The sequence below is a fragment of the Leptodactylus fuscus genome, chromosome 1 (assembly GCF_031893055.1).
Source record: "Leptodactylus fuscus isolate aLepFus1 chromosome 1, aLepFus1.hap2, whole genome shotgun sequence".
Lineage (NCBI taxonomy): Eukaryota > Metazoa > Chordata > Amphibia > Anura > Leptodactylidae > Leptodactylus > Leptodactylus fuscus.
This window is the reverse complement of record NC_134265.1, coordinates 275,039,845-275,067,310: the sequence shown is the minus strand read 5'-3', so window position 1 is coordinate 275,067,310 and position 27,466 is coordinate 275,039,845. Positions and strand designations below refer to the sequence as shown.

The window sequence follows — 27,466 nt, the reverse complement described above, 5'->3', positions numbered from 1 at the left end:
AGGGCAGTTCCTCCAGTAGGCAACCAAGTTCTCACCGGTCCACACAAACGAGGGGCACACTGTCTAAGGTCTGGGACACCTTGATGGCACCCCCTCGCCAAAGTGCCGCCACGGAGGGTCCTAGTGTCACCAGGCGTGAGAAGTATAGGCGCATGTTGCGGGAATACCTTTCCGACCACAGCCCTGTCCTCTCCGACCCCTCTGCGCCCTACACGTATTGGGTGTCGAAGTTGGACCTGTGGCTTGAACTTGCCCTATATGCCTTGGAGGTGCTGTCCTGTCCTGCCGCCAGCGTCCTATCTGAGAGGGTGTTCAGTGCAGCCGGTGGCATCATCACTGACAAGCGCACCCGTCTGTCAGCTGAGAGTGCCGACCGGCTCACTTTGATAAAAATGAACCACCACTGGGTAGAGCCGTCATTTTTGTGCCCACCTGTGTAAAGCACCCCAACATGAAACTCCATGTCTGTACTCAACCTCTCCAATTCCTCCGCATCCTCATACTCATCCACCATAAGCGTTGCACAATTCTGCTAATACTAGGCTCCCTCCACCCTGATTTCCCCCAACTCTGCTGGTTAGAGGCTCCCTCCACCATGAATTTGCCCAAACTGGGCTGTTTAGAGGCTCCCTCCACCATGAATTGGTCCAAACTGGGTTTTTTAGAGGCTCCCTCCACCATGAATTTGCCCAAACTGGGCTGTTTAGAGGCTCCCTCCACCATGAATTGGTCCAAACTGGGCTGGTTAGAGGCTCCCTCCACCATGAATTTCCCAAAACTTGGCTGTTTAGAGGCTCCCTCCACCATGAATTTGCCCAAACTGGGCTGTTTAGAGGCTCCCTCCACCATTAATTGGTCCAAACTGGGCTGGTTAGAGGCTCCCTCCACCATGAATTTGCCCAAACTGGGGTGGTTAGAGGCTCCCTCCACCATTAATTGGTCCAAACTGGGCTGGTTAGAGGCTCCCTCCACCATGAATTTCCCAAAACTTGGCTGTTTAGAGGCTCCCTCCACCATTAATTGGTCCAAACTGGGCTGGTTAGAGGCTCCCTCCACCATGAATTTGCCCAAACTGGGCTGTTTAGAGGCTCCCTCCACCATGAATTGGTCCAAACTGGGCTGGTTAGAGGCTCCCTCCACCATGAATTTGCCCAAACTGGGCTGTTTAGAGGCTCCCTCCACCATGAATTGGTCCAAACTGGGGTGGTTAGAGGCTCCCTCCACCATGAATTGGTCCAAACTGGGGTGGTTAGAGGCTCCCTCCACCATTAATTGGTCCAAACTGGGCTGGTTAGAGGCTCCCTCCACCATGAATTTGCCCAAACTGGGCTGTTTAGAGGCTCCCTCCACCATTAATTGGTCCAAACTGGGCTGGTTAGAGGCTCCCTCCACCATGAATTTGCCCAAACTGGGCTGTTTAGAGGCTCCCTCCACCATGAATTGGTCCAAACTGGGGTGGTTAGAGGCTCCCTCCACCATGAATTGGTCCAAACTGGGGTGGTTAGAGGCTCCCTCCACCATTAATTGGTCCAAACTGGGCTGGTTAGAGGCTCCCTCCACCATTAATTGGTCCAAACTGGGCTGGTTAGAGGCTCCCTCCACCATGAATTTGCCCAAACTGGGGTGGTTAGAGGCTCCCTCCACCATTAATTGGTCCAAACTGGGCTGGTTAGAGGCTCCCTCCACAATTAATTGGTCCAAACTGGGCTAATTAGAGGCTCCCTCCACCATGAATTGGTCCAAACTGGGTTTTTTAGAGGCTCCCTCCACCATGAATTTGCCCAAACTGGGCTGTTTAGAGGCTCCCTCCACCATGAATTGGTCCAAACTGGGCTGGTTAGAGGCTCCCTCCACCATGAATTGGTCCAAACTGGGCTGGTTAGAGGCTCCCTCCACCATGAATTTGCCCAAACTGGGGTGGTTAGAGGCTCCCTCCACCATTAATTGGTCCAAACTGGGCTGGTTAGAGGCTCCCTCCACAATTAATTGGTCCAAACTGGGCTAATTAGAGGCTCCCTCCACCATGAATTGGTCCAAACTGGGTTTTTTAGAGGCTCCCTCCACCATGAATTTGCCCAAACTGGGCTGTTTAGAGGCTCCCTCCACCATGAATTGGTCCAAACTGGGCTGGTTAGAGGCTCCCTCCACCATGAATTTCCCAAAACTTGGCTGTTTAGAGGCTCCCTCCACCATTAATTGGTCCAAACTGGGCTGGTTAGAGGCTCCCTCCACCATTAATTGGTCCAAACTGGGCTGGTTAGAGGCTCCCTCCACCATTAATTGGTCCAAACTGGGCTGGTTAGAGGCTCCCTCCACCATGAATTTCCCAAAACTTGGCTGTTTAGAGGCTCCCTCCACCATTAATTGGTCCAAACTGGGCTGGTTAGAGGCTCCCTCCACCATGAATTTGCCCAAACTGGGCTGTTTAGAGGCTCCCTCCACCATGAATTGGTCCAAACTGGGTTTTTTAGAGGCTCCCTCCACCATTAATTGGTCCAAACTGGGCTGGTTAGAGGCTCCCTCCACAATTAATTGGTCCAAACTGGGCTAATTAGAGGCTCCCTCCACCATGAATTGGTCCAAACTGGGTTTTTTAGAGGCTCCCTCCACCATGAATTTGCCCAAACTGGGCTGTTTAGAGGCTCCCTCCACCATGAATTGGTCCAAACTGGGCTGGTTAGAGGCTCCCTCCACCATGAATTGGTCCAAACTGGGGTGGTTAGAGGCTCCCTCCACCATTAATTGGTCCAAACTGGGCTGGTTAGAGGCTCCCTCCACCATTAATTGGTCCAAACTGGGCTGGTTAGAGGCTCCCTCCACCATGAATTTGCCCAAACTGGGGTGGTTAGAGGCTCCCTCCACCATTAATTGGTCCAAACTGGGCTGGTTAGAGGCTCCCTCCACAATTAATTGGTCCAAACTGGGCTAATTAGAGGCTCCCTCCACCATGAATTGGTCCAAACTGGGTTTTTTAGAGGCTCCCTCCACCATGAATTTGCCCAAACTGGGCTGTTTAGAGGCTCCCTCCACCATGAATTGGTCCAAACTGGGCTGGTTAGAGGCTCCCTCCACCATGAATTTCCCAAAACTTGGCTGTTTAGAGGCTCCCTCCACCATGAATTTGCCCAAACTGGGCTGTTTAGAGGCTCCCTCCACCATTAATTGGTCCAAACTGGGCTGGTTAGAGGCTCCCTCCACCATGAATTTGCCCAAACTGGGGTGGTTAGAGGCTCCCTCCACCATTAATTGGTCCAAACTGGGCTGGTTAGAGGCTCCCTCCACCATGAATTTCCCAAAACTTGGCTGTTTAGAGGCTCCCTCCACCATTAATTGGTCCAAACTGGGCTGGTTAGAGGCTCCCTCCACCATGAATTTGCCCAAACTGGGCTGTTTAGAGGCTCCCTCCACCATTAATTGGTCCAAACTGGGCTGGTTAGAGGCTCCCTCCACCATGAATTTGCCCAAACTGGGCTGTTTAGAGGCTCCCTCCACCATGAATTGGTCCAAACTGGGGTGGTTAGAGGCTCCCTCCACCATGAATTGGTCCAAACTGGGGTGGTTAGAGGCTCCCTCCACCATTAATTGGTCCAAACTGGGCTGGTTAGAGGCTCCCTCCACCTTGAATTTCCCAAAACTTGGCTGTTTAGAGGCTCCCTCCACCATTAATTGGTCCAAACTGGGCTGGTTAGAGGCTCCCTCCACCATGAATTTGCCCAAACTGGGCTGTTTAGAGGCTCCCTCCACCATGAATTTGCCCAAACTGGGCTGTTTAGAGGCTCCCTCCACCATGAATTGGTCCAAACTGGGCTGGTTAGAGGCTCCCTCCACCATGAATTTCCCAAAACTTGGCTGTTTAGAGGCTCCCTCCACCATTAATTGGTCCAAACTGGGCTGGTTAGAGGCTCCCTCCACCATGAATTTGCCCAAACTGGGGTGGTTAGAGGCTCCCTCCACCATTAATTGGTCCAAACTGGGCTGGTTAGAGGCTCCCTCCACCATTAATTGGTCCAAACTGGGCTAATTAGAGGCTCCCTCCACCATGAATTGGTCCAAACTGGGTTTTTTAGAGGCTCCCTCCACCATGAATTTGCCCAAACTGGGCTGTTTAGAGGCTCCCTCCACCATGAATTGGTCCAAACTGGGCTGGTTAGAGGCTCCCTCCACCATGAATTGGTCCAAACTGGGCTGGTTAGAGGCTCCCTCCACCATGAATTTCCCAAAACTTGGCTGTTTAGAGGCTCCCTCCACCATTAATTGGTCCAAACTGGGCTGGTTAGAGGCTCCCTCCACCATGAATTGGTCCAAACTGGGGTTTTTAGAGGCTCCCTCCACCATGAATTGGTCCAAACTGGGGTTTTTAGAGTCTCCCTCCACCATGAATTGGTCCAAACTGGGGTTTTTAGAGTCTCCCTCCACCATGAATTGGTCCAAACTGGGGTTTTTAGAGGCTCCCTCCACCATGAATTTGCCCAAACTCTGCTGGTTAGAGGCTCAATCCACCCTGATTTTCAAAACAAATGTTGGTGCCAACCTCAACTTACTACAAGGGCCAAATTCACTGCTGGTGACAAGCTCTCCTCACTGCAAGTGCCAAATACACATGTTTCAAGGTGTTTTCCTACTGTCAGAGAGGTGGTATTGAGTGTGTAAAGTGTGTAGTTGTTAGGCTGTGATGTTGGGGTAATAGAGGGTCTTTGGTGTGTTAGATGCCCCCAGACATGCTTCCCCTGCTGTCCCAGTGTCATTCCAGAGGTGTTGGCATCATTTCCTGGGGTGTCATAGTGGACTTGGTGACCCTCCAGACACGGATTTGGGTTTCCCCCTTAACGAGTATCTGTTCCCCATAGACTATAATGGGGTTCGAAACCCGTTCGAACACACGAACATTGAGCGGCTGTTCGAATCGAATTTCGAACCTCGAACATTTTAGTGTTCGCTCATCTCTAGTCATAATCATATGTATTTGGCAATCTTTAAAATTGAGAAATACATACAAATATACAAATATTAATTAAAAACAGGAAATTAATTCTTGGTAGAATGTGCAACACAGCAATTTTAAGTCCAATACATTTTACTCATGGAATTTTTAGATTTTAGAAATCTGAAATTAAAAGTAGGGAAACAAGAAAACGTAAAGAGAAACATTCTTTCTCCGACTGAAGCGCCCACTTATAATTAAACATGCTGAGATAGTACTGGCAGGAAAATATGGATTCAGACCAGTGTCAGGACAAGTAATTCTGATACCCAAGGCAAAACTGGCGGAATGTACCAATTAGAGCTGGCATACTCTTTAGAAAATCACTGCTTTTTCTAAATCCTCAAAGAGAACTTTTAATTCTTTGTTTGTTTTTAGGATATCAAATATTCTGCTCCATGTATAAGCTCATTGTGGGGTTCACACTGAGACTTGGTCACTTGGGGGATGTATAATTTTGAAAGACTTGTACTTTACACCAGCCAAGGTATGTGAAGGGAAGTTGCCCAGGATCAAGCACAGTCCCCCGCAGCATCTACGGGAAACGTATCCAGAAGAAAGCAAAAGACACTGCAGTATCTCTTATTTTCTCATTTGATATTTAGTGCACAAAAAAACTATACACTAAAGGCAACACAGGAACTTCAATACACTCTTAAATATCTTCACAAAGTAGGCTTAGTGGTTTCTTTACAGGACTGAGCTTGGGCCAATTCTGGCCCAGGACAATAATTGCTAAATATGTTTTTTTGTGGGTTCTTTCTATGGTCCAGGGTTCCCTCCTTACTGATTGTATGTAAATGACTGGGGAAACTGATCCTAGTGCGTGTATGTCTGACATGGGGACACAGACTGCTATGAATGACGACATTCTCTGTGTGTGTGTCTTCACTATATCCATAGAAAATTATTTACCAGTTATCTTATATAGTTATATTGAAAAATACCTTGCTGCATGAGCAACATATGCATGAAGGACCTCAACTACTTTTATTCATTGAAAATAGGAAATAAATATCATTAGTTGAGATTTGGTATTGTTTAGGACAGTCTTTCTCAAAGTGGGCGATAACGCCCCCTTGTGGGCGCTGGAGGCCTATAGGGGGGCAGTAAAGGGCACAGAGAAGATTGGGGGGCGTTGAAGCGGTTTAGGGGGGGCGATGGCTAATTTAAAGGGGTGGTATCATAACAATGATTCTATTTATACTGCTTGTTAATGTGGATTTAAAGAGGACCTTTCACCACTTTTGGGCACATGCAGTGTTATATACTGCCAGAAAGCCGACAGTGCGCTGATTTCAGCGCACTGTCGGCTTTCCCGACCTGTGCCCGGTGTAAAGAGCTTACGGTGCCGGTACCGTAGTGCTCTATGGTCAGAAGGGCGTTTCTGACCATTAGCCAGAGACGTCCTTCTGCCTCGCGGCGCCTATCGCGCTGTGCTGTGGAGCGGGGAGGAACGCCCCCTCCCGCACCTGATAATGCTCGTCTATGGATGAGCTGTGTGAGCAGAGGGAGGGGGCGTTCCTCCCCGCTCCACAGCACAGCGCGATTGGCGCCGCGAGGCAGAAGGACGTCTCTGGCTAATGGTCAGAAACGCCCTTCTGACCATAGAGCACTACGGTACCGGCACCGTAAGCTCTTCACACCGGGCACAGATCGGGAAAGCCGACAGTGCGCTGAAATCAGCGCTCTGTCGGCTTTCTGGCAGTATATAACACTGCATGTGCCCAAAAGTGGTGAAAGGTCCTCTTTAAGACTTTTCCTAAATACACTGCTTCAGCAAAACTGCTTTGTTTGTCCACTATCTTACTTTATTCACTTCATTATGGACACTAGCACCTGGCCCCCTGTTCATTGCTGAGGGAGCCACATGACGTAGCTCCCTGCTGTGTGGGGGGAGAGAGGGGGGGCTGAGTGTACAGAGCCAGCGTGTGTCTGCACCACACATACACATCACCTAGCTCCCTGCTGTGAGATAGAGGGGTGTGGGGTGTGGAATAAGTGCTGCTTTCTTATATAAAGCAGTCTAAATCCTACTGGGATAAAGGACCTGGTCTCTCTGTTCACTAGGATAAAGCTTTATTATATAGAGCAGGCTGCTAGTGGGCAGAGGAGCCAGGTCCTTTAGGAAACTCCGTACAAGGTAAATCCAAGTCTACAGGACCTTTTGATGACATCACAGGCCCTTCAGTCATCCCATAGGATCACGCTATGTGGTGGGCGGAGCTACACACTAATTTGGGGGCGGGGCTAACTGATGCGAGCAAACAGGAAGAAAGAAGATTTTTAGGCCTCTTAGAAGGCAGATCAAGCTTCATGAGACTACCTGTGACGTATCGCCCCTTTCCGCCCCGGCCTCCGGCCCCACAAGGCGCGAGGACACGGCCCGCACCTCAGCCACACGGCCGCAGCCGCTGGCCCACCCAGCCTTCGCTGCAGGCGGAACCCGCGATCGTCTTTTTAACTATACCGTCCGCTCCCACAAACCCAGAGAGAGGACCGGGCCTTATAGGATAATACGAGAAGAGCCTTCTAAAGTTTTAACATTTTATTAACCCAAGATGGTCAATACTAGGTCAGCCAGAAATACATATAAAGATATACCCTGGTGGTCACAAGCTTATACGGTTACAGAGAAGGTATGTTACAGTGCAGTGAGATAAAACAGATTACAGAGATTAAAAGATTAGAAACAGAAACAGTCCTTAGGCACCCAGCGATTCCGCAGCCAACGCATGGTACCCACAAGGCAGAAGATACAGTCCATTAAAGACTCTGGTGGGGGCACCACAGCACCCCCCACATAGCATATAGCAATAAAGAGAGTTTTTTCATACCGATGTAAAAAGTCCATAGTCCATAAATCCATGATCAGATAGGAGTTACATCATAGTCCTCATAATTCCATAAGTCCATTAGTGTTAAAGTAGTACATGGATCTCCTTCAAAGTCCCTCGGCCACATGGCTTTCTTTGTCTCTCAGCACATGGCCTCTTTGCCCCGCCCTTCCCCCCAGCAAGGGGGGAGGGGGCCACACACAGAGCCAACTTGCTCACATGTGTCCAGATGAGAAGAACAAGAACAAGAAGAACTAGCTCCGCCCCAGGTCACTCTTATATTGACCCTGGGCTCCACCCTGAAATGACATCATCAGGGCTTTCGGACCACCCTCTAGCTTGGCAATCAAATAACTATAAATGGTCATAATTCCTCATTACATGAATATACGGTCAAACAAGTGGCATGTCTTTGCTCACCGCAAGTTTCCCAGCATATTGACACCAAACATGATAACTCAATACCCTTTGAGTAACGAGAACTGGGCCTGGGCTCTTCCCAGGCCCGTAGGCTTAAAGTTTTTGAGTTAAAAACGTGCGTTTCACTACTACGCACCAGAAGATCTAATTGTCATAATGGTAGCATCTTTCCCTGGCGCAATATCATCATAAAACCATAACTGTTTGAAGTTTTTACGGAGTCAAACAGTCTACTACTAGGTGTTAGAACTTTCAGAGCCAGGATGGCCCCCTGCTAAGTATCAAGGAAGTTAGCACAGATATGTTAATGACATGCCTAGGGTGAGACAATAGCTTTTGATCTTGGCAACTGGCCACAGATAATCAGATTCACCCATTTGGGTCACTAGCCTTCACATCCTACTGAGATAACAAGATTCCTTAGCAGGATGGTGACTTAAAAAATGACAAATACAGACCAGATAAGTTATTCTCCAAGATATACAGTTGATTGTCAGTCAACATTGGGGTCCGATTCATCACACTACCCCTTTAAAATTGTTTTTTTGCTTTTAACACAAACTTTACCGCTCCTTTACGCTTAACGTGCGTTTCCTCGTGTAACGCCATCTAGGGGACTAGACAGTAACTATTTCCTGTCCAAAAGTTGTCAAACTGTACCATAGATGGCGGTAAGCTCCAATATTAACATAATGACTGCGATTGTGATTCTTAAGATGTAGTAAAGTAAAAAAATTTTGGGGGGGCGCTAGAAAATAATTAATTCTCGAAGTGGGTGGTAGACAAAATAAGTTTGAGAACATCTGGTTTAGGAGAACATTTTGGGGAATGAAACAAAAGTGACTGCTTGGTATAGAATTGACATGATGATAATTCTCAAGTGTGAACTGCATTGTGTCCAATCACTTCTTGTATTGGTTGAAATACAATTATAGTGGTAAAGTACGGCTGAATTGTAGATTCCGTCAGAAGCCATGGAGTAAGATTCTAATGTTCAAAGGATAAGTTACATATGGGTGAATGAAGTATCCCATTTTTTTAACTTGAACTTCCTGCCATGTTTATGCTTGAAAGGATGTTGGTCAGATCCCTCGGGTGATCATCTCACTTCTGAGTGTGGACATATTGGCTTCTTTGGGGTCCAACAACTAAGTGACCTATGGTAAACTGAATATGCAGCCATTACTTTACTAGGATATCATAATGTCTGCATGTGCATTATCGCTGAACTATCACATCACTGTATGCATTATCCTAATAACATAGCATCACTATGTACATTATCGCTGTACTGTGACATCACTGTGTGTATTATCTCTGTACTGTGACATCACTGGGTGTATTATCTCTGTACTGTGACATCACTATGTACATTATCGCTGTACTGTGACATCACTGTGTGTATTATCTCTGTACTGTGACATCACTATGTACATTATCGCTGTACTGTGACATCACTGGGTGCATTATCCCTGTACTGTGACATCACTGTGTGCATTATCCTTGTACTGTGACATCACTGTGTGCATTATTCATTTACTGTGACATCACTGGGTGCATTATCCTTGTACTGTGACATCACTGGGTGCATTATCCTTGTACTGTGACATCACTGGGTGCATTATCCCTGTACTGTGACATCACTGGGTGCATTATCCCTGTACTGTGACATCACTGGGTGCATTATCCCTGTACTGTGACATCACTGGGTGCATTATCCCTGTACTGTGACATCACTGGGTGCATTATCCCTGTACTGTGACATCACTGTGTGCATTAACTCGTTGCTGTGACATCACTGGGTGCATTATCCCTGTACTGTGACATCACTGGGTGCATTATCCCTGTACTGTGACATCACTGTGTGCATTAACTCGTTGGTGTGACACTGTCTGTATTGTAAAATTTTTACATGCTTTTTGGGTTTTATACTAAGGGCTAATAGCTGCGATGCTGCTCTAAAGTATTCTGCTATCTATATCTATCTATCTATTTATCTATCTATCTATCTATCTATCTATCTATCTATCTATCTATCTATCTTCAACCCCATTTCCTAATCAATATGGTAAATATATAATATCATGTTGCAATCACAGGATACTTATTGTAAATGTTAAAAAGGTCCTAACACTATTCTTTTCCTCATTTTTCTCGTCAGCCATTGTAATGGTCCTGAACAGTATGAGTGTTAGCTGGAGTGCTCGTATTCAGATTTTCTTGACCTTTTGCAAGCTTGTAGCAATTCTGATAATTATAGTCCCTGGAGTCATGCAGTTAATTAAAGGTAAGCGCTAACATTTTTGTAACAATTATTGAATGTATTATCTTCTGGTAAAGCCTATCATGTAGTATATATACTGTATATAAACTCTGCTCTTTTGTCTTTAAAAATATAAATAATAAAACACATAACATTCTTATAAAGTGCTAAAAAGAGGAATATTATCTACAATATGTATGATATTTTACTCTAGTTCACAGATAGTATCTCGATATTTTGCTGTGGACTTATCGGGGTTGTCAGACCCAGATCCATTTTTCATACTGATGACCTAACCACAGGGATACAGACTAGGGTTGAGATGATCTTGATATTGCAGGATCATTTTTAAAAAACGATTTCTGATCATTTTCCATCCGAACCCGAACCCGATCCCGATCCCAATTCCAATCCTAATGCAAGTCAATAGGATTTTTTTTAATGATCGAAAATCGGATTTTAAAAACAATCCTATTCACTACATAGTGTGGATTCCAAAAATTGAAGGCTTCAATTTTTGGACTCCATGCTGTGTAGTGATTAAAAAATCTGACGGCTACTTAGTCCCCCCCTGCTGTCCAGTTACTTGCACAGAATCGTTGTCACTCCCCGGAGCTCCCGGCCGTTTTTCTCTGTCTTCTCCTCTGTCATTCACACGCCGGCAGAGCGCCGTACGTGCCCCCGCCTCCCTAGGCTAGTGTTACTGATGCTGGGAGAAGTCAGGACTTGTGGCTTGGGAGAGTGTGGGAGGGTACAAGACGGTGAGACGTGAGTGATGCACAGCGTGTGAATGACAGAGAAGAAGACAGAGAACATCGTCTGGGAGCTCTGTGGAGCGGCAGCAGTTCTGTGCGGGTAAGGTTGAGCGATCACGATCGGAATTCCATTCACGATCTTTTTTAGGCAAGATCGAAAACCGATTGTGATCGTGAAATTTGCTCCATCGCTGATTGGGATCCGATCTTTTCCAATCCCGATCGCTCAACCCTAACCAAGACCCAGACCCAGTCAACTGGACAGGCAGTGCATGCAGCTCATTTTCCATTGGTGTAATAGGAGCAGTGCTCCCTGGTGGTCCCAATGAATTCCAGTACTGCTCCTGCACTGTACTTCCTACCAATTCACTAGCTGCTGTAACAGCTGATCTGTGCAGGGTCTGGATGTCTACACATAAGAAACGAGTAGGTTTTATGGAAAGTGGAATACTGGTAAGTGTCTATAGAGATTGCTTTCCAGGGGCAAGTCAAGCAGCCGAAGCCATAAGGCTGGGATAAGAAAGCGGAAACTTGATGATAGGCCAATAAGTACTGCGCCTATACAAGTAGAAACATATTATTACAGGTAACTCTAGAGGAACTCTCATTGACATTCTGCTCTCCTACTTTATATTGTCACTACATTTCAGTCACTAGGCGAAATATTCCTAATGACTTAGGAACTAAAGGGTGTTACTGGACTGAGCGCACACTTATGTGGTTCAGTGATGAGCAACAAATAGCTAGGAAAGGCAACTTTTTTGTAATTATATATAAGCCACCATTTGCCATGAAACTTGACCAAGTAACTGTAGGTCCCCTAAAACTCTACCAAGTGTAAATTCAAGAAAAGGTGGCATTAAGAATCTTAGGAAAATAAACATATAGCACAATATTGCAATATGTGATACAAAGTTCTTCACAGATGTTATTACTGTAGACAGCTGTGTGCCTGAATAACATGTGCAAATGTCAGAGGAAAACACGTACAACAGTGTGTTAATGAGTGTTAGAAATTCTTGGCAGTATACTACTATTTGATAATATATGAGTGCGATACATTACAATGAAAAATAGCCCAGTCTTGGCAAGGTTAGTGACATGCTTGGAAGCCTACAGATGTATCCCCTGTCATTATAATGCAATCTGATTACATTTTATGTAACAAGAATCTACTTCTCAAAGAAACTCAATGTCACAATTGCTAACAAAATGTGATCTTAGGTGAAATTCAGAGATTTGGTGATGATTTATTTATTATGTGCATCTAAATTTACATTTTAAGTGTTCAGTGCTACAAAGTATTTCTAAAACAAGTTTTAAAGGTATGGATTAGTATATTTATATCATCATATATTGGGTAGACACATAGGCCTGTATTTATCAATCTAAATGCCAACATAAATTATTATAAATCATTACACTTCACAATGCTACTAAAATTTTAATTTTTATACTGCATTCACCAAAAGTTGAAACAATGTTCTGTAAAACTTGGCATGTTCAGTATAGGGCGGACATAGTATCCATGTTAAGCATAGATTTATTGGGTTGAAATCCAAAAAACAACTCATAGCACATAGATCTTTTTTTTTTTTACTTTCAGGCAGTCCCATATTTTCCAGCTTTAGCCAAGAGATATGTGCCTTTCAATACATTTGTTGTAAACCACTACAAGTTTGGTGTATGAAACCCTGTTTTAATGTTTTCTGTTTAAAATATCATTATTAAAGGGGTATTCCTATCTCAAGGATCCCATCTATACTGTTAGCTTATGTAAATTCTAGAGTTTTTCTAAACGCATTGCGTTAGCAATACTTCTTCAATTGTCTTCTTTGTAAAACTATTCCTCCCATTGTTTACACATCGTTTGCTTGGTCCCTGACCTGTTTCTGATAACAAGTTGAAAATAAGAAGACTCACTGCTCTCTGGGGGGAAAGCTGAGTTCTCCAGACTGTACTTTGAGGACAATCTGTTCAGCTAATTTCAGTTTGCTGATAAAGGCTCAGGCAGTGTTGTTTAACTCTATATGTAAGCATAAAAATAACATTGAGTTTACTGCAGCCCCTTGTCAGCATAGAGCACGTAACACCCAACAGCTTGTTAAAGAATACAGGAAGTGATAAGAAGAGGCAGCAAGCAAACTGCTGAGAGACGGAGATGGGAAAACCTCTTCAAGTTTAAAAATAGAAATTGGTGCATTTTGGGGCAAAACTACACTTAGATTTTATCATCTGTCTTTCCATCAGTCCTAAGACTTTATTAAAACACTAGTCTTAAAGGGATTTTCCCCAGGAACATATTTGGAGAGGACCTTTTACCTTCTTAATCAACTCTTACCCTTACTTTTTCTGAGTAATCAGTGCTATTTTAAGGACCTAATAATCTAATTAGGCTCTCTAATGTTAGGTGGGTGGTCTTTATCTGTCTACAGCAGCCCAGGACCACCCATCTGACAGTAGGGAGTCCAGTTATCATGCTGGGTTATGAAACAATTGCTCAGAAATGGTGGTGGCTAGAGAAAAAAATTCCAACTACCTCAAATCATTGGTGTGGCATGTATTCAAGGATGCAAAGAGTTGGAGTTTGTGAAGGTAGTGAAAGGTCTTGTTCACCACTCCCGGACTGTCCGCTGACTATATATGTCCACCCAGTCCAACCTTAACCCTGCATGGACATATGAAAACATCCTTGCAAGGTTAAGCAGCTGCATGAAAACTTACAGCTATAGGGGTGGGGTGCCAGCTGTTACTACAACCAGACCTCTCATAGGGCACTGTGTACACAGCTATGGGAGCCGCCATGATAGTATGATTCCACTTTCAGCCCAATGGTAACATAACCACTATGGTCTAAAATAGGACACAGATCTACTCTACAGTATAGCGTTTTCTAATCATTTTAGTGGTAATAGTCTTTTGTATATATGGCCTTGTCTTGGTTATCTTCTCATGCATACGCTGTCCCCACCTGTTTCTGTATTTGTGCATGAAAAAATAACCAGGCCACAATAAAGAAAACATGGCTGAGTTTCCGACAAGAGAGCATACAACGCACATGTGAGAGGATTTATCAGCATGCATTATAGACATGGCAATCTTATGATTTTTTTTTTAGAACAGATCCATTGATTTTTGCTTTGTCAGCTTATTTATAGCTTGCCATAGCATAAACATTATTAATGCTGCTCACAACTATTCATGTACTGGATGAGGAGCTGGTAAGAAACTTGTCAGCCCATGAAGACTTTCTGACAGCATACATGTGCTGGACAAATTGATCAATTATGATTTCTAATTGTACTTGTGTTTGACGCACTTGTATTGACATCCCTCAAAGGCACATTTATCTCTGCTTGAATTTTAGTTGTGTAAGTAAAGATTGCTGTGAATAATATCAGAAGATGGGCTCTTATCTACATAGTGTTTGACAGCTACATATGTACGAGTGACCCGTGCCATGCATAATTCTATGTAAACAGCATTGAGTGACAAACTGTATTATTCCATTTCAATAAAAACTTGTCTATTTCAGGAGAGACACAGAACTTCAAAGATGCCTTTGTTGGGAAAGATGTCAGTGTTATGGGGTTACCATTGGCTTTTTATTCTGGAATGTATGCATATGCTGGCTGGTAAGTAGATAGAAATGTCAGGACATGACTATAATTATCTCCATAATTAATGAATTGCAAATGTTAAAGGTGAATTTAGTGAGACAAGAATATTAGGGTATATGTTTGTCCTTTTACAGTTTATATGCTCTGTACTGGAGGAGGGGGATTGAAGAGATGTGGCTTGTGTCTGGAGCTTTATTTACACTCAAAGTTCCATTGGAAAATGCACAAAAACTAGCTAAAACAGAGGTCTCACACTGGCTGAACTACTACTTCTAGGTGCCAGTCATCACCATAGAAGTCTCAGTCATAATTGCTATATTTACTCGCATATAGAAAGAAGATTTCCCCACCTGAAAACAGATACCTATACAGCCTCAGATATTTTGGGGTAGAGATACTTCAAATAGGTTTAACAAAAATGTATCTGCCTTGAATGGAAGGTTTTTTCACGTATCTTGCTGACCAAAAGGGGAATCTCCATCTAGAAGACTTTACTATGCTACCAGACCATAACATGTGTAAATAACTGCCTGGTTCTGCTTGACATTTAAAGCCTATGTCTGGATTGCCCCGATACAGGTGATATAAGATTCAAGACTAGGTATCATGAAGTCAGTACTTTAAAACCATTCCTCAACAGATCTAGATGTTGGCTTGGGGGAAATTAAGAAAGTATTAATATTGGCTTTATTGAGGCTAATATCCAAATTGTTCTTCCAAGCCTTGATGTATGTTCGACTGAGATTGCTTGAGCTCATTAGAAATATTATTTTAGGGTCCACCCTCCAAAAACCCCTTGGAAATGGACTATAGTACTCTTACAAATTTAGGGTGAGTTCACACTGAGTATACACCAGCTTATTCTGAACGTAAAACACGGCGTATAAAGCAGTTCAGCGGCGTATAAAGCAGTTCCCATTCATTTCTATGGGAGCCAGCATGCGAGCGCTCCCCATAGAAATGAATGGGCTGCTTTTTTCACTATGAGCACTCCCATTGAAGTGAATGGAAAGTGCTTGCGTGTACGGCTCCGAATGAGCTGAGCTAGCTGTACACGCAACATTTGATTTCTAAAGAGGTGCTAACCTGTCTAGGGCAGGGATACTAGGTATGTCCATTTACAGACTACCACCAAGGGTTGCTTACTAAGGAGGTTAAACATTCACCTCCTAACATGTCCACAAGGCATTATACAGTAACATGATATATTGTCGGAAAAACTAATGTTATCAATAAAGTTCTGCCATTTGTACCAAATTATCAACCGAAAGATCTACTGTCAAAATGTCAACAAATGTAGAGACCTTTACTAATACTGGTGCACAGATCTGGTGCAGCCCTTATGCATTATGAACTAGATTCATCATCAAAGCAGACATGCTTTTGGCATATATTCTATAGAAGTCTATTGATGTGCTTGTTGTTTGTGCCAAGAGCGCACAGATGTATCCTCTCTTACTTGTCCTCTTGCCTGTGCATGTCCAAATATACGTGTCACAAGCAACTTTTCTCAATGCAATGTGATCTCCTGATAGCACGAACAGATATACTATTTGAGCTTTTATGTGGCCACTCTGTGGGGGGTAGACGGTGAATTGCAGCCTCTCAAGCCTTTTGTTATGTTGTTATATTCCTCAATTGATTTTATAAGACACTTGAAAGCAGTTGATACCAGTCATATCCATACTGTATGACACATGTGTACTATGGATGTTTTGTAGGTATAGCCGTAGGAAGGTGACAATCAAAATGCTATTGGATTACTAATAAGTAACAGAATTGGCAATAGAGCTCTGGATTGTACCGCAGACTGTAACTCAGAATTAGTACAGGAATATATGCATTATATGGCTTAAAGGGATCATCAGAGATAAAATCAGTATATTGATGGCCATTAATATAAGATCACACGGCAATGTAGGAAAGAGACAATCCATCCTACTCAGTCAAGATAACACCAATGCTTTATTAAAGTTCCATAGAAATCCATGAAGCACAAAGCAGTAAAATAGCTATACTATCATAAAGGCCACTGTACCTGAAACACACAGGTATGTGTTAGGATTGGGTCCCGCAGGGTTCTCGCTCAGCGCATTCGGCCTCGGATAGTGAGGTGTCTGGAGTATATTTCAAGCTACTAACGCTAACATACAAAGCCATCCACAACCTGTCCCCTCCATATATCTCTGACCTCATCTCCCGCTACCTGCCCACACGTAACCTCAGATCCTCCAACGACCTCCTACTCCGCTCTGCCCTCATCCGCTCCTCACACAACCGTCTCCAAGACTTCTCCCGTGCATCTCCCATACTCTGGAACTCCTTACCACGACACATAAGACTGACCCCACAATCACAGGATTCAAGAAGGCCCTGAAGACTCACCTATTCAGGAAGGCCTACAACCTCCAATAACACTATCACCACACCACCATCTATACAGTCTCCCCCTCTCCTTCTGTCTCTACTCCCCTTCCCTCATAGATTGTAAGCCCTCGCGGGCAGTGCCCTCTACCCCACTGTGCCAGCCGATCACTGTTAGTATGATATGTACCTGTATATTTTGTGTATTGTATGTAACCCCCAAATGTAAAGCACCATGGAATTAATGGTGCTATATAAATAAACAATAATAATAAAAAATAATAATGTCCAGTTTTTGGCCTACTGAGCATGCTCAGACCTATTGGAGCCGCTCGCAAGCTAAGTGCCATTTCGTCCCTACTGTGCATGAGTGGTGAGGTCATGACCACCGCCCCTATTGGGCGGGGACTTGGCTTTAAATAGTGTGAGCCGACGCCCGTCCGGCGCTCACACTTTGACTGAAGTTTGTTAAAGGACAGTAGTTCAGGGATAGGCTCCAGTATCCAGCAGGGGTTCAGACTAGGCCTGTAGTTAGTACCCAGTAAGTCCTGAACTGCCAGCTCTACACCAGGGTTAGGAGCAGTAGACACTGTTCCAGCCCATAGAGTTGCAGCAGGTTTGGTCTCTTAGCCTCTCTACTGCCAAACTTCCTTTACTCTCCTGGCTGTTGCAGGAGCATGTTTGGTTGTTGACCTGGGATGACTGTTAACCCTTGGCAGCCTTGCCTTTGCAGCTGTACTGTGCACCTGTCCAGTCAGGTTAACTGGCAGGGCTTTCTTGCAGCTTGTTCACATTAAGTATTGCATCACATATCTGCCAGTGCAGCTTAACTGGTGGAGGACTATTCAGACATACAGCCGCCCACCATTGGGCCTGTGGACCTCGCTGCAATGTCTTGCAGACTAGAGGTTCTGTTTCTTAAAATATTATTTATATATATACACAGAACCGTAACAGTATGTAACTATTTTACGCATATTAGATCTTTATGGAACAACCATATGTTGTTCAATCTCTACATATCTGGGCATTTTCTGATTCATAATAGGTGACGGTTAAGATGGACTTTCATTTAGGGTCCTTACATTAGCTGTTTGAAGGGGCCGTGGTGCTCTTGTGTTTTCTTTTGTCTACTTTGTTACTTTGTAACTGTGCTGCAGGGTATTGAAGCTTTGTCCAGACGGATTGAGGTAAACAGGCTACAGAGTTTTCACAAGCACCATGGATTCTTATAAAGCTGATCGGCAGGGGTACTGAGAGTTAGGCCATCAATAAGCTTATCTCGGAAAACCCTTCTCTAAATTAATGGGCTCAAATGTTTTACCCATAAACATTGCCAACAGGTGTTAAAAAAAAAAAAAAATCATCGATGTAATCTTCCTAAACGTTGATAGGATCTGAAAAGATGATACCTTATATTAAAGGGAAAAAATACAGATTCTGACAAGGAAAACATCGCTTGATTGATGAAAAAACAAACTTTATGAACAAAAAATAAAAATACATAGAACTTACAAAGCTAGACACTAGATTAAATTGACATAGTTGTTACAAATTTTCCAGTGCTATTTATAATGCAAATCTTCTTACTCTTCTCTTTATTCTTGCTGCATACTCTTTAAATCAAGTGAACTGATGGTTGGAACCAGCTATCAAGCTGTCTGCAGTCGTATAATGTAATCTGTCAGATGCTTAACACACCGTTTCTTAATAACATAGCAAAATGTAACAAATTTGTTTTCAAATGTGATGGATTTGATGCCACATCCACAGGCAACACAAGGTTAACACATGTTAGAAAAATAATGAGAGTAGGTAGACGTATAAAATCGCATTAAAATATGTCACAAAATAGCTCCTTTTTACTATATCACAGCATGTAATTATCATCTAACTAGAGGAAAGAGAGAGACGACTGGAGGGTGTTTGAATTTGTCAGAGTCTTACCAGTGTATTGCAAGCTGAAGTCGGGAATAGCTCATAAACTATAATATAAAAAAAAAATTAAAGACCTCTGGGATATAGGAACTTCATTCTAAATGATAATAACTTAGCGCAGATATTGGTTGTTGGTAGAACCAGCCATACTACGGCTAAAGTAGTGACTAGAGTATCAATAGAGTATTTAGCAAAATTAGTACAGTAGATAGTGTCCCACCATCAAAGGGTCACATTGGCTTGGAAAATAATGTACTGTGCAATATATACAGTACTCATTGTATGACACATCTTTTAGAGAAACCCCCAAATTATCTCTCCTTTAGAAAGAAGAAAATAGTTTTTGTAGTGCCAATGTCAATGTCCCAGCCATTAAATGGGTTGTCCTCCAAAAATAAATATTCATAGTACTGCTGGACGTATCTAAGCACCATATTTAAACTCCTCTTTGGTATTCCCACAAAAAAGGAATAGCGGTCCCTCCATGAAGTATAATATCCCATAGCAGGCCCTCCACATAGTATAATGTCCCATAGTGGTCCCTGCACACAGTATAATGTCCAACTGCGGTCGCTCCACACAGTATAATGTCTCATAGCGGCCCCTCCACACAGTATTATAGTCCACAGTGGCCCCTGCACACAGTATAATGTCTCATAGCGGCCCCTCCACACAGTATTATAGTCCACAGTGGCCCCTGCACACAGTATAATGTCTCATAGCGGCCCCTCCACACAGTATTATAGTCCACAGTGGCCCCTGCACACAGTATTATGTCCCATAGTGGACAACCACAAACTGTTATTATAGTCTGGGGCCTTTTCAGACCACAGAATATAATTATCAGAGGCCCAGAGGAGGTGACAAATATAAAAACCAGTGTTACTTACCTCTTCTGAGCTCCAGCACACTCCCTAATGCTTTGAGCCCTCTTCAACGTCAGCACATATCTCACATGGACCAGGCCAGCGTCAAGATGCATAATGATGTTGGCCTGGGCCACTTGATGTCTAGGAAGTCACTAAAGAGGCCAGAAGATTGCAGGGAGGTCATTCCAGAGCACAGAAGAGGTGAGTAACACTGGTTTCTATGTTTGTCACCTCTCCTGTGCCCCCGATCATTATACTCTGAAAAGACACCTGAGTACAATAATAGCAGTAGTTGTTGGGGCTCATCCAGCAAATACTCTTGCCGCGGGACCGCAGTATTACTTACCGATCCTGACTCCTACTCAAGGCTGCATCCAGATCAGGAGCGAAGATCAGTAAGTAAATAGGGCCCGTTACCTGCTGGGATTACTCCAACAGGTAACAAGCTATTTAGAAAAAAAAAATCATTGCAAGCCAACTTGACACACATGTTCATATATGAATGTCATAAGGTAAACCCCTACCTATGACAATTAACAAGAAGTAATATGCTAACTATCCTATTTTTGCCTGTGTAATCATTCTGTGGTAAGAGGGGTAAACTGGAGCCTTTCAAGACTTTTGTCAGCATGTTGTGTTGAATTGTTTTAATGGTAAATTCCATTTATTTATTGCACTGGAGATCAGTCAGCCGCAAATCGATTTTTAAAACTGATGCCCTACTTTCTGCACGCACTGCCCATTTGCTAGCATCTTGCTGCAGGGTCTGGGTGTCGGGCCCCTACAGATCACATATTGATGACTTTTCCTGTGGTCGCATCTGTATGTTCTATATATAAACTGGTGTTTAAAGAAAAGCATTGAGCTTCAAATTTTAGCCAATAAATATGACTAGCATCCCTCATCATGGAGACCGCTTTTTTCTCCTATCAAATCTCCTATATAAATAAGAATGAAACAATACACTAATTACTAGTCAGACTATGCAATAATAGCTTTGTGGGCAGCAAAATGGTGCCAGGGAAATGGACTGAAATTTAATCTGCCTCCTATTAAAATACCAATTTGCATAAAATTAATTTCCATCCATGCTTGTACAACCTGCTACATTTTCCACAGAAAAAAAAAATCCCATTTCCATTAGATTTAAGGGAGACATCTGACTAGCAAAAATTCTATAACATTGTACAACTTCCCATATTCAGAAGTATTTCCAGAGATGGCTTAAGAAATCGCCTGACCTTCTAATTTCTGCCGGCATTTCTGAACTTAGATAATGCTGGCATTTGTTTTAGACTGAGTCATCAATGGCTTGAAATTAATACGAGCTTTGTGAAAGTAAAGACCAGTAGTTTTAGCTGCTGATAATGGAATGGATATTGTACTGATACACTATTGTACAGGCCTAGAGGAAAATGAAATGAAAAAATATAGAACATACATAGAATGAAAGCAAATACTAAGCCAAATATCACAATGGACATGAAATGAATTAAAAGTAAAAGCCTGAGAAGAATAAACCGTAGCCAAGGAACTTAATAAATGCCATATTGCGGTAGCGTCTGACAGTGCCTTGACTGCCAAATGTCATTTTATAACCATTTTTGTATTCAATCTATGAAAATTTGCAAACCCTTTGTACAATATATTTTAGCCATCAATTACAAGAAAAAAAAGAACATCTTCAATAAATAAGAAATTAATTAGCTAATAAAAACCAAATTGCCATAAGCACCTACAGTATATAGGATCACTCATAAACCTGTCTGCATAACATGAACCACAACTACCTTTCACATATAACTTTACAACCGCAGACTCCCTGTATTCTTATTCCACTCCATTCCATTCCATTACATAGTAAAATCCTGAGCAACAACCCTAAATAGTATAGACCTCTAAACATATAGTGCCAGACACAATGATAGCGTCCCCTAAATAAGTAAACATAAAGTGCTGGCCAAAGGTTCTATAGAATCACAATGCAATCTAATTCTTCAAAAAATATTCCATCAAGTCTCATTTTATCAAATTTAATCAAAGTGATACGAATTTTAGGGAGCCTTCACACGGAGTTACGCTGTGCTCATTCTGATCGTAAAAACACGTTCAGAATGAGCGCGTAAAAAGCAGCTCCCATTGACTTGAATGGGAGCCGGTATACGTGCGCTCCCCTTTGAAATCAATGGGAGGCTTTTTTCCCTATTGCTTTCAATGTGAGAATTTGGCCTATATTTGCATTATTAATTGGCTATGAATATTACGTTTATAATTTATATTTACTAATGTTTGGTCTCATTTTTCATTTTTTTAGGTTTTACCTCAATTTTGTTACAGAAGAAGTAGAGAATCCTGAGAAGTAAGTGAGGAAACACACAATAGATATATTTTATCAGATGGATCACAAAGCAATTTCTAATATATGAATTGATATAAGCAGTTTAGCATTCTCTCTGGTTTGGGCTTTATGTACTGTGGGTCTCATAGACTTGCAAGGAAAAAAGAAGGTCTACACTGAAAGCTCTGAGTGATTCAGACAGCTCTCCTGCCAGTCACCCGGCATGATGGAATACATGAATGAAGTTTGCAATGGTAGAATACAGTGATTAAGGTTTATGTCATTGAGCAGTAGTACTTGCCTATTATACAGTTATACAGAAGGATGGGAAGGATAATTGAATTACCAGGACAAATAGCATCTAAGGCTCTGTTTATACAGTGACTAATAATGGGGTCAGGTGGGGTTCAGTTGAGTTTATATGGTTGAGAAGAATAGTGCTGCATATATTATTGCCATCAACAGTGATGGAAATTTCAACAGACCCCTGTACTCTGATGGAATTCCCAAGTGGAGATGTGAGAGGTATAAAGTCAATGCCAATATTTCACAGAAATCAATAACTAAAAGGCTGCTGAATAGAACTTTATCAGTAGATAGAAGAAGAACCGAAAGGACTGTGTGATAATTCAAGCAAAAAAAAAAAAAATGTCTTATTTGGAATGTTTCAATGCTCCCAAGTCTAGATATTGCTGTTGCATACTTACGATGGAGCACTCTGCTGTTCTTTTGATTCCTCTCAGAACGTCCACCTAGTGTATCCAGTGCCGGTGGTCACACATGCCCTGTACCTCAATCCCACCATCCAAACACTCTTGTACATAAGCAGCAGAATGACCGCTACTAATGTGCAGGTCAGTACTAAGAATACATACTTGAGTAGCTTCTTCTCACTCACACTGGACACATTTGGTGGACTTTCTGAAAGGGAATAAAGAGAATACTAGGGGGTACCATGTACATAATAGCAATAGCTAGGCACAGGAAATTGTTTTACAAAGTTATTCCAATGAAAAATGATGTAACAGACAATTGAAATAATATTTACAACAGACAACCCATTTAACTCAAGGAAAAACCTTCTTTGAAGACTATTATGGCTATAAGTGTGTGTAGTATTTCTATAGGACGCATAACACATGTCGTTGAGGAACAGTATGTTTGTCTGTTTGTGAACAAAGCATCACACGTGTTAGTGAGATCTATAGATATAATAGATATGTGAGGTCAACATGAGTCTTTGAGAAAAAATATTTGCTGTGACCTGGTTTCAAATCATAACTCTAAATGGACAGATCTGTCCTTTCTTGTACTTTCTTATCCTTCAGCCCCCACTGTATATTGTAGAGCGCTGCAGATGATCAAAGAGTATAGAAAGCTCTTGTAATAGAGACACTACAAAAACACTGACACATTCGGAAATACAAATAATTTATCATTTGTAATATAAGTCCCAATGTGTGCACCTGCCTGGAAAGAGCATTAAGTGAGTACACAAGGAAACTCTATAGTGTATGTACAGTTTAGACCTGATCATAAGTTTATGAGTATATTTGCCTTGGATAAACATGCCGTACTCTGACCTGATGAATACACAATTGAATTCATGAGTAAATAAAAAGCCATTCCTTGGCCAAAAAAAATCACTGTGGCTGGATAAAGGTGCTATTAATGCTTGTCAAATAATCCTCATAGTATGACAGTGTACAGATTTAGCAAAGTTTAATTTGTATCTGATATCTTGCTGCAAGATGATAACTCACAACAGAAATCAATCGAGTTAAAATTTACTGCAAATTTTTATTGAACTTGTTAAGTGTAAAGTTAAAGGGGTTTTCAGGGAATAACAATTTAATGAGCTATTTTTAGGATAAGTTATCAACAGGGTCAGAACAATAGAGGATGCTCAGGTAGCAACCTACCGGGCCCTGGAGTATATATAATGTTTCACTTGACGTTAAATAGGATTTTCACCACCTCCTTCAACTCCAGCTCATTGTGCTCTCCCATAGGTACGGATCCACTAATTCTTACTATCTTGAGACCCCTGTATTTCTTAGTAATCAGTACAGTTAGGTTTGGAGCTTGATATGTTATTTGGGGCTCTCTATTGTCAAGTGGGTGGTCTCAGGCAGGGGCAGGCAAAGGGGTGTGATTTAGGTCTCTTACTATATCCAAACAGAAGTGTCAGAGTTAAACCCCCTTACCTGCCCTGGCACAAGATCATCCTCTTAACAGTACAGAATCTATTTATCATATCAGGCACCTAAGCTAACAGTATTAACTGAAGGGGGATGAAAAAAAAAATCCAACTGCGCCAGAATTAGCAAAGTAATACCTATTAACAGAGCAAGGAGCTCAAGTTGGCAAGGTGGCAAAAGGTTATCCTTGAAATACTGTACCAAATTAGTCCATTTTATAAACCATCATATTTCAAATTTTGGCAGTATCACAAATGGTATATTTTGAAGAGCACTTGCCTCTAAAATAAAAACAAAGTCTTCAGTAAATTTTAAACACATTTATTTTAATTGTGTGCACTTAAATCTCCATTAAAATACTCTTAGGGTATGGATTAGGCCAAAGTCTTTTAACCCCTTAATGACCAAGCCAGATTTTGTTTCCAGTGTTTCCCGCTTTCAGCTCATTAAACATTCAATGAATCACAGCAATCACATGATTGGGGGCTGCAAATGGTGGGAGTCAATCTCTGCTTTCAGCTACTTTTTCACCACTGTTGGTTAGTCAGTGGTGGGTTAAACCAATTACCTGAATAGAGGTATTGAAGTCATTGGACTGTGTCTTAGTTCCTTAAACAATGAAAAGGCAAGATCATCACCATGTAGAAAAATAAAGCACTGTCTCTGAAGGTTGTTGGGGGACCTGACAGTTTTTCATAACCAGTAAGCCATGATGTAAAAAACTATGGAAAAATGAGTCTAGGGCCCCTTTGTTGCCCTTCACCCAATCCCTGCAATGTGCTTGTGGCTTGTTTGGCAGCCTGTTTGGTGTACATCAGCCAGGAAAAAGACACTTATAAATTGGAACTGGTAACTTACTTAAGCTTGTTCAGATATACATTAGCATAAAAACAGTGTACTCCATTAATATGTTCTTGCACAAGTTCAAAAGTCCTGTCTCCTCCTCTCTGTCAGTCACTGATGTTCTACGCTTTTTCCGCAAGTCCTATACATATTTATGAATTACAGAAATACTATTGCACAGGGAGCTAAGCTGTTTCTATAACACCGCTTCTACAACCCAATTGACTTTTAAGGGACTTATGGAAACAGAAAAGTTCAGTTGTGTTTTCCCATCTCAGCCATGTTTGAGCAAGATGGGAATAGCCCTTTAAGTCTTCTTTAAAAGAATTGTAGAACACAAGAGATACATCTCGCTCGACGTGTCCAGCATTTCTTGCACTTGAGAAAGGACCCGTAGTGGCCCGAAACGTGTCATTCTGTTTTACTGTTTCGCAATAAATCTGTTCCATATTTGAATATCCGGTCTACACATTGTAATTATAACCCACCAGTGAGCGCAGACCTCCGTTCCAACACGGACCTTTGGTTTCTAGTGTCTACATATCTTTAAAAGAATTGATACTGACTGATACTGTATGATAAATATTTCCAGATGATCCTTCAGGACCCCATGCACATTGGAGTAACCTCAGTCATATACTTGTACATATTATACACATTAAACAGTCTTACAGGCCACCCTGTTGCAATTCAACATGATATGTCGGACATGTTGCACTGCAACCCAAAATCCTTTACTCTGAGGCAGATGAACTTGCATGTGCATGAGTCAGTAGGAATAGCTATCAGTGGAAGAAATATACAGATAACAGTCATTGAAGACATTGGGCACATTTCCAGTGAAGATGAGGAGTGTCCATTTTATCATTACTCATCAGTCTCCATTCTCATTGGCCAGTTCTCGATCAGTTAGCTGCACGTGCATTGTATGCCATCCAGGTTTTTGTCCATTATCAAGATGTTTGACTAAGTTTTCAAATAAGCCAACTTTCTTTTTGACAATCACATTGGCAATCTTGTATTGAGTTTTCAGGATGCATCTGCACAGAATGATCCTAAGAAGAACAAATAGTGATAATGAGCCTTGATAAATATCTTGATCATGCATATCATTTTTATCTTGCACATGTAAATGAAGGTTGACGCCTCTTCTTTGCTTACCAACTCATGAGAAATCTGTTTATCTAATCTCCCTGTAAGATGGTGATGGTTCACTAATCACTGGATTGTTTGCAGGAGTTTCACTCTGTTGCTATTGTACATTGTAAATTAATTGTTTAAACAGGCAGATGCTTTTACTATGTCTCCTCCAGCTGCTGACACTGGGAACAATCTGCCTATATTATTGTCAAGAGCGTTTACTGTACACTTTTTTTTTTCAAGAAGACATATCATTATTTCTTATAAATTGCACATTGCAATTGTGCTGTGGATAATATCATTGTTACATGTAAAAAGAGACAAGAAGACAGTTTGAGTTTTGAAAAAAAGCTATTACAGATAAAATGATATGCAGAAATGTGACTAATAGTCAAATAACCAGAATAGGGAATGAGAAGATTTTCCGAGGTGACTTGAACACATACTTTACATTAGATATTGTCTTCTTAGTCTATTTCCTTGTTATTATTATGTTGGCCTTATAAGAGAACTGAAACTGAAAGACAACCATTGAGAGTGGGTTTACACCTGCACCCGTGCCAGCTTTAGGCAATCTTGCCAGTTTCCGTCTTCTTCCCTGAGAAACTGGACAGGAGACAGATACCCGGCAGTCAGTTTTCAAACCCTTTCACTAGAATGGGTTTACAAAGTGACTGCCCATGAGCATTTTGTGCCTGTCTGCGGCAAAACTGTTTTTTTTTTTTTAACCAGACACAAAGTTGGACATGTAGGACTCTGTGTCCGGTTAAAGAAAAAGGGCTTCGCCGCGGAGAGGCACAAAACACTCACAGACAGTCACTTTGCAAACCCATTCTAGTGAAAGGGTTTGAAAACTGACTGCTGGGTTTCCTTCCCCTGTCCAGTATCTCGTGGCAG

At 42.3% G+C, this 27,466-nt stretch overlaps 1 protein-coding gene across 1 annotated transcript in view; it reads left to right on the top strand.

Moving 5' to 3' along the window:
• Positions 1-27,466, top strand: part of SLC7A11 (solute carrier family 7 member 11) — a 176,049-nt gene that overhangs the window by 60,968 nt on the left and 87,615 nt on the right. Inside the window, exons 4-6 of the mRNA XM_075257537.1 lie at positions 10,400-10,525; positions 14,792-14,891; positions 22,362-22,406. Coding sequence (XP_075113638.1) covers positions 10,400-10,525; positions 14,792-14,891; positions 22,362-22,406 — 271 coding nt within the window. The remainder of the gene's footprint in view (positions 1-10,399; positions 10,526-14,791; positions 14,892-22,361; positions 22,407-27,466) is intronic.